Here is an 8,797-nt window from a genome sequence, read left to right on the forward strand (position 1 = left end):
GGATCATACATATGGAATACAAAGGCAGCATAAGCAACTTGGCTAAGGATCTAGGAGTCCCCAAAAGCCCCTCTATCACTAAGGAAGACATCAGTTATATAAAATTCACATGGGATGTGGGTTGTCTGCTACACATTTCACAATGGTTCCAGGAGTGTGTAAAAGCCCTTAAGAACAGAACCTATAGAGTGTCTTACAAAATATACACCTTTACCATGCTTGAAAATCTTCAGCAAAACGCAATATTTTAATTTGCATTCACACGTTAACATCCTCATGCCACCCTCCCTTTAAACCTGAAATTTAATCCCCTCTTATTCCATACATTTTCCAAAAATATTACAAAAATAAGTTAAAATTGCCTCATTAATTCTCATTAAATATGACAAAGTCACTTTGTTTGATGGAATCAAGACTGTCAACAAACTTTATCAAAAACATAGATTTTTCATTGAAAGCTAGGTCCCATCTGGATGGATAGTGTCTTAGGTGTCTCAGGAGTCTAGAAAAGTTCTGTAATACACTTTACACTTTGTCCACAAAGGTTTGACTTGTTCATGGATCGGGGTGGTCCGATTGTCTTCAAGAAAGAAATTATGGATTTCCTGTGATAGACCTTGATTTGTCCGGGCTAGCTGAGGATTCAGGTCAGATAAAATTAAGTGATGTTGATGACCTAGTGTCCATAATAGGTTTTTCCACTGCAATCCATAGGCCTTTGCTTGAGAAACTTTGGGTGGATATTGGTCCTTCAAAAATATATTACAAAATAGTTCTTTTTACCAATGCCACTTTATTAGAGTCTGTAGCCCAAATACAAGAGATAATGCACTCTATCAATCAAAGATGAAAAGAGTGGTATTATGTTTTCTCCATCTGAACTGGCTTCAATGTCTCTTTCACTTAATACACTGTATTAGGCGGAGGTTGATGCAGGGCATCGGGGGGCTGTAGATGAGGTCCTGGTTGATTTTGCTGGTTATACCATTGGTTATAGTTCTCAAGATAGCTTGGGGATGAACAGTGAGGAAGATTTTGTTGCTGTGGGGTTCTGCTTCTACTATGTTCCCACATAGGTGGAGATGATGGAGAATTGCAAGCCATTGAATCACTGTTGTTAGGACTGTGCTCCAAACCGGGACCTTCACCGTTCTTGTAAAGTTTCTTAAATTTGGACCGGCGGTTTTGGAACCAAATCTTGACCTGGAAAGAAGAAATGTAAACATTTAATGACTTTGTATTGGGAAAACGTTAACATTTTGTAAGAAATGTTCTTAGATATGCTAAAAATGTAAAAGGATTTGAGATGCCCACATTACATTTCTTTGGGTAATAATAGTAATTTTGTAATGACTTCTAATGAGCCTGTCTCTGGCAAGTGTAAGAAATAGGAATATTAGTAAGAGTGGAATGCCAATATTGGAATAAATATGACGGCCTAGAGATGATGGAGTTCTAGTTATTGGAATTGCAGGAACTGTTCTTAATTTCCTTTGTTTTAATATGACAGATTTCTTGATGGTAAGCAATAACTTTGTGTTCATGTTTTTCTGGGAACTGTTTTGCTTTCTCTTTAGATCCTTCCTACCCCCACACTTGCTCTACACCTCTGTCCCGATTTTCCCCCGCCCTGTGACTCATCCCAAGCTCTTCTCCAAAAGGACCAAACCCAGTTTCACAGCAACATTGTGTTTTGTAAATTGGTATGAGGAAGCCTCAGGATACCACCTCCCTGACCATAAACACCCCACCCTGACATCTCCCACCTTTTACTGTACCTCAGTTGACTTTTCGGAGAGGACAAGGACAATATTCGTCATACATGTTGGTGGGACAAGTCCTGCATAACCCACCACATGTATAGATTTCCAGCCAATTTCTATGTAATTAGACCAATAATAATAGGAAATGTGGACTGATCTTATTTAAATCTGCCAGAGCCATGATCATTATTATTTATTGATCTGCCAAGAGGATTTTCCATGATCAGTCAAGAGCTGTCCATAAACATTAGATGTATTTTGATGTCAGTGGGGTTGGCCGCCCATCCGTTGTGTATAATGGTCTGCTGTCTCTACCAGATGGGCGGTATAGATATATATTAGATATGATATGAATGCTTGTTCTACTGTTAAGGGTACATTTATGTTCCTCCACAACAACAATATGACTATTATTTGGGTTATCACTTTAACTATACAATTTCAGTATCAGCAAATAACCAATATCACACTCCATAACATAGGCAGCCATTATATACACCACTCTGTCTCCTTGTTACTGATACAACCTTAAGCTTTACAGACAATTTGTTACTGATAGCTGTAGACATAATTAAAGAGGAATTAGAAAATTATGTATATTATTGTGTACACACTGATTTTGGCTGTGATGGGAGGCAGTACATTGGATGGTAAGGAAGGATAGAAGTAGGTTTAGGCTATTTTCTTGTTTCATGCCACAGTCTGCTAATGGACAGAAACTTCCAAATTCCACACAACCCCCCAAAATGTCTACAGAGAAAAAAAAAAAAATATTTCGTCAAAGAAAACAGAGACAAGGAGAAACAGATTTGTTTTTTAAAAAATCACTTTGCTCCTGCTACTCAAATAAAAGAACATTCACATTGAGCCAACATTAAAAAAATACCCATGATGAGGGGAATCAGGGAAATAGTCATGTGTGTGGAAAGGATTATCTAAGGCACGTATGTCAAACACCTCATTTTATGTGGCATTTTATGTCCTTGGGTTTCGCTTGATAACATGTTTCTGGATAGAGGGGGTGGCGATTGAGAGGGGAATGTTCCTGCTACAGGAGTTCATTGTAAGATTGTATAAATGTAACTCCTTAACATATCACTTAAGGGGTTAGCCACTAATAAAAAACGTTACTTGGATATGTATAAGATTATAATAGGGCCACCCATATTATACTTTCCCTGGAACAGTTTCTCCGTTGCCGGTGGGAGTCAATGGTCACGTAGCAGGACTCCTGGCTTCTGGAGGATGAAGGGGCGCTGTGCTATCATTACTGTATGCACGCCCCCTTCCACGATTAACACCCCCATATGAGTGATTGGAGAAGTGTGTCAAGGTCAACCGCAAACCCCTCCATCCACCTATATGGGAGTGGTTATGATGGAGGGGGTGTAAGACAGTAATACATGCACAGCACTCCCTTTTTTAGTAGTGGGTAACCCCTTTAAGGAGTAGTTATAGTATATACATTCTTACAAATACAAGGCACCAATAAGCTGATGTGAAGGTGAGTTCTAAGGTATATCTCCTACACTTTAGTTCACCACATATTGTTATAGCATATTTTATATTTGAGCGCCCTTTGACCTCAATATAATAAAATAATTTCTCTCCACCTTTATTTCTAGAATAATCTAAGTAATCAGATGAATTACGCTGACATTTGTAAAAACGTTGCGATGTCCTTCTCAGATCATATACTTGAACCATAAATAATAATTGGTCAATATCCTGCTACACTTTTTATCTTATCGAAAAATAAAAAATATTTGCAATAAAACGACTTAAATATTTCGCAGAATATTTAGTACTTTACCTTATTCCACTTTACCGGGGTGTGAGAGGGAGGAGCATGACACAAGGATTCAAAAACCCACAAAGAAGCCTTGCGCCATGCTCTGTCCCTCTGTACCTGTCATGTATGGATTTCCTTGGTTAAAGTTTCCCAATCCGTGTTATCTGTGCATGTCTATATTATGCTTGGAACATTAATCTCCATTCAGATCTGCCTAGTATGTGTTTCTCCATTGTTAGCTATGATCATACAATATCCAGCATTGCTTATTCTTGTGCCAGGGTGTATTGTTTAGGATTAAACGGTCCATATCTTGGGATGTATCTACATATCTCCTATTCTCACTGTCTGTTGACATTCTTTGCCAAGGCTCAGCTCTATTTGCTGCAGTGTTGCACAGCCTGTTATTATACATTGTTGTTTGTTATTACCTGTGTCTGTGTTAATCCCAGCTGAGCTGCCAGTTCTGCCCTCTCAGGTAGCGCCAAGTACTGGGCCTTCTGGAAACGTCTTTGCAGTGCTGCCAGCTGATAACTAGAGTAGATGGTCCTTGGTTTTCGTACTTTCTTTGGTTTTCCATTGACCATTCGAACCTCCGTTTCTGGTTCTTCCTTTATGGAAACTATTAAAGAAGAAATAAGAGGAATGAATAACACAGGATGCACTTTCCCCATCATAGCCCTTCATCACTCCCTCTATACAGGATATGGCCTTAGGTATAGTCTAGCTAATATTTACCCTACAATTGTTCTCTCTTGATGTATAATTAGCTATATAATTGCCTGTTTTTTGGTTTCTATTCCTCACTGCTTATCTATACTAACTCTAGCTATTTCCAGGTTAAATCAGTTTAAGAAATCTTGTCCTCTACTTGACATAATCTATTTTGTCTCCTCTTTTCTTTGGTGCTTCATTGTTATCTATTCCTCCTGTTATTCTGTGTACAATGTTTCTTAAGGAATGGTCAATGTCCACCATAACTACCTAAGCTACTATGTCTGATGTCCATAGTAAATTACCCTGTTCCATCCAGATATATTATTGTGTTTTCTAGTATTTTTAGTTTAGCCATTTGATTTGATGTTTTTTTCTGTCTTTGAAAATACAACCAGAAATCTTAAGTGTTTTAGTTTATTTAAAGTATGTGCACCTCCTCTCTATTTATGTCTGTTTAGCCCCTTTGTCTCCTAATTGTCCCTGCCTGTCTTGAATATTGCTCAAGTACTGTGGGTCATTGTCTCATATATCTTAGGGGCACATCTGTCTACCATCTTTTTATCTCAATCCTGAGCTTCAACAGTTTTGCCCTAGGCATGTGCCTAGCAAGCCTCAATAGTGAATAAGTCCTGACGCTAGTCTAAGAGTCTCCACAGAGCTTGACCACTCTACAAAGTCTTGTTTGTCATCTTTAGCAGGGTCCACTGATCAGACACTTAAAATAATGAAGTAGGGCAGTCCTGAAGGTAGTAGTGTATAGTAGGACCATTCTATTCAATAAGATGGGTAACATCTTTCTACTCTGACGGCAAACTTTACAATTTCTGTTACGAGCATTTCTCGCCCCCACAATCTTGTAACATTCATCATATCCCCAATATAGCTATAGACAACTTCTACTTTATTTTGTAATCTTCTGATGGTACTTCAAGACATGGAAACTCTCATAAGAGATTACAGATTGACAGAACTTGTCCTAATTCTATGATTTATAATTAAATTTAGGCAATGGTCCTATAGGCGCTTGTTGACTTTTGGGTACAAGACAAAGTACACATAAAAGTCACTGGAAAACATTGTTCATGCCTTCTAGAAGCCATATGGATTAGGCTATCCAGTTATTCCAGATATATATGGATTTCTTAAGCCCGTAAGGAACCAGACATCATGAAACAAGAGATACCCAGGTTTAAACAGTGGTAGAGACAGACAGCTTAGTCATAGACAGTCTGGATACACGAAGCGACAGTCAACCCACCTAGCATTAAACAGAGATAGACAGTAAGGATATAAGAAGATCAAGTCAGACAGCTTGGTTGTCTTCAACTTTTTGCACACCTTAGATGTACAGTAGATAGACAGACAGCCTGGATATAAGCAGACAGGTAAACAGGAGTTTGGGATTAGCGTAGAGACAGGAAGGGAGGGATGTGCTACATCACAGAAAAATATCTGCAGTAAAGCTAGAAATTCACCCTGATTAAAGCATCAGACAGAAAGGCAGCCAGACCCCTGTAAGCCCCTCTTGTCATAAGCTTGTGTCAGTCACGCACAGGGATGGAGCCTTTAAAATGATGAAAATGGCGTTGATGTAATGATGTCTCAGAAGCTTCAGTAATAAATACCCCGTATATGTGTTACTGTATAACAAGGGCAGTAGGGGGAAATTACTGCTGATATACAATGTTATTAACATTTATAAGAAATGTGTTATATGGTCATTTTATGTGGTCATGCGGTTATTGCCTATGTATACAAGTGTTATAGTGTGGCACGATATATAGAATTGCTTATGAGGCTTACATTAGTGACATGTTCTCCACTTAATTCAATGAGAGAAAATTCTAGTTGAGCGATGCTGAATTTGTGTAACGTAGATCAGTGATTTCAAATCTGAGCTTTTCTGATGGTTACACAATTACAACCCTCAGTGGGCTACTGTCAGGGCATGTTGAGAGTTGTAGTTTCACAACCATCGGAAAAATACTGATGTAACTGACCGCCGAAAGCCAAAACTATTGCCAAAAGTCATCATGAGTCTATCGTTGCCAGTATTTGGGATAAAACAACTTCATGTATTATCTGTAAGGCATTTTCTGCATCAGAAAGAGTAACAGGACAAAATCCTGGCATCAAATTCTGCTGTGTGAACATAGGAAGTGCATAAAACTGCCACTAATCCCGCTTCCCAACATCCAAACTGGATGTGTCCAAACCTAAATTAAACTGATAGGCTGAATGTCGTCAGAGTAATAAAACGTACTTTAAGATGTTTGTCTTTCCCATCTCAGCCTGTGTACTATAGATTGCATTGCCCTCTAGATTTCCCTGTTATTTGCTTGTACCATGTGACAATTATGTCTTTCTGTCTGCTTATTTCTTATAGATTCTTCTCTGCCTTTCCTAAGATTTCTCAGGTGCTCCTTGATGTTTGGTCTTTTTAGTCTGATCCTGCTGGTGGCTTCTTGTTTGCCGATCTTTTGTATGACGCCCTTTTGGACCAAAAGCCTCTTTCATCTTTTTGGTTTCCTGTCATAAGCTGTTTTCTTATTGAAATTCTCTTATTGGCTCCTCTCACACTTCACTTCATTGGAGCTTTCTGCATTTCATTCTTATTGTTGTACACTAATATATAAGTACTTTCTGTTTCATTTCTACTTCTATATTCAAGCAGAGGAGAGTTTGGAACATCTCACTGTTACCTGTAGTATTACAGCTGGTATAACTTCTACATTACTATGTGTTACCTCAAGCATTACATAGGACTGCTGGTATAACTTCTACAATACTCCGTGTTAGCTGTAACATTACATAGGACTGCTGGTATAACGTCTACATTACTACGTGTTACCTGTAGCATTGCATAGGACTGCTGGTATAACTTCTACATTACTACGTGTTACCTGTAGCATTACATAGGACTTCTGGTATACGTTCTACATGCCTGTGTTTTACTTATAGCATTACATAGGACTGCTGGTATACATTCTACATGACTGTGTTTTACCTATAGCATTACATAGGACTGTTGCTATAACTTCTACATTACTACATGTTACATGTAGCATTACATAGGACTTCTGGTATACATTCTACATGACTGTGGTTTACCAATAGTATTACATAGGACTGCTGGTATATCTTCTGCATTACTATGGGTTAGCTGCATCATTACATAGGACTGCTGGATTACTATGTATTATCTGTAGCATACATAGGACTGCTGGTAAACTGATTGCATTACCATAACTCATAGACATGCAGACTAATGTAGTATTACGGCTGTGACAAACTTAGCACTGCTACATCTGCAGCTAGGTAATTACTTTTAAGCTGTCATGTGGGTGCATAGAGATGTCAGCGCTCATCTTTACTTACCTGACTCTGGAGCTGGGGCTTCTCGGTAATGTCCATAGGAGCGGTATCCACCTCCATACTGATAGTCATCCTTAGGCATAAAACCTTCTGATCCCACAAGCCCACTCAGGTTAAACTGGGGATGATGGTGGTAGTTGTACGGATTGAGTGACTGAGAATACGCCTGGCTCTGGTAGTAATCATGTTGGCTAGCAGCCATAGGACCACTGTAGTAGCCCATGTCCGTGGCAGTGGACTCAGGTAGGGTAGGTGAGTCCTTGGAGTGGCAACTCAAAGAGGTGCTCAGGTCAGTTAATACGGCCATCTTCTTCTCATAGGTCCCACTCATGTTATGTAAGGATGAGAGATCCCAACAGACCTTCACACACACATCCCTGCTGAGCCCTTATGCACTTCTCTCAGTACAATAAAACCAAACCAAAGCTCCACAGACCAGTTCTACTCCATAATTATAGGGTAGAGAAGGGAGGGTCTCGCATTCCTATTGGCTCCAGGAGGAAAGCCTTCCAGGCAAAACAGATTTCTAAACCAGCTCTATATTTATGGCTCAGCTTCTTGTCAGTACATAAAGAAAAAATAACATACAAATACACATAAAGCATATATACAGAATATATATACCAGAGCAAATGTTTATATAAAGTGTCCACTAGTTGCACAGTACGGAGGGCAGAACAGCAAACTTCTGTCTAAATATACAGTAAATACTCAAAGAGGAGGCGCAGCAGATGCAGCAGTGCTCAAGTTGTTACTGTTGTTTCTGGCTTTATGGTGTGTTCTGTTTTATATGCAGTCCCATGCAAATGGCATCTTCTGATATCAATATGACATTTACAACTAGACTAAATTGTTACACAAATTAATATTCACACCAAGAATACATATATTTACATGTTACTTCACACAAAACACACAGTAAAGGGTCCTTTAATCTGACATTTGATAATCCAGACAAATATGATAATAGATGTTTGTTAACAGCACAGAACAGCAATGAAGAGACATTTCTAACATGACAGCTTATTAGGGTCAATATGACAGTCAAGCAGCTGGACCCCTCCCCCCATGGTTATCATTAACTAAATTTAGACAATCACAGAGTCATTTGCATGACATTACCTTGATAAAGACCATAATATGTGGTAAC

The 8,797-nt window shown here is 38.8% G+C and overlaps 1 protein-coding gene across 1 annotated transcript; it reads right to left on the reverse strand.

Moving 5' to 3' along the window:
- Positions 1-219: 219 nt before the first annotated feature.
- Positions 220-8,083, reverse strand: DLX3 (distal-less homeobox 3). The gene is made up of 3 exons (XM_072111276.1): positions 7,651-8,083; positions 3,987-4,177; positions 220-1,203 (listed from the first exon to the last, which is right to left on the reverse strand). The coding sequence occupies exons 1-3, from the start codon at positions 7,976-7,978 to the stop codon at positions 904-906; spliced, it is 819 nt and encodes a 272-aa protein (XP_071967377.1). The 5' UTR covers positions 7,979-8,083; the 3' UTR covers positions 220-903.
- Positions 8,084-8,797: the final 714 nt, after the last annotated feature.

This window comes from Engystomops pustulosus, chromosome 6 (assembly GCF_040894005.1).
Source record: "Engystomops pustulosus chromosome 6, aEngPut4.maternal, whole genome shotgun sequence".
Lineage (NCBI taxonomy): Eukaryota > Metazoa > Chordata > Amphibia > Anura > Leptodactylidae > Engystomops > Engystomops pustulosus.

Bases quoted from the DNA above. Each gene is read 5' to 3' on its own strand.
- DLX3 (XM_072111276.1), bottom strand. From the start codon at position 7,978: ATGAGTGGGACCTATGAGAAGAAGATGGCCGTATTAACTGACCTGAGC. The intron at 4,178-7,650 runs GTAAGTAAAGAT...CTTCTTTAATAG, and splicing joins AGCCCCAGCTCCAGAGTCAG to TTTCCATAAAGGAAGAACCA. The intron at 1,204-3,986 runs GTAATAACAAAC...TCTTCTTTCCAG, and splicing joins TGGGATTAACACAGACACAG to GTCAAGATTTGGTTCCAAAA.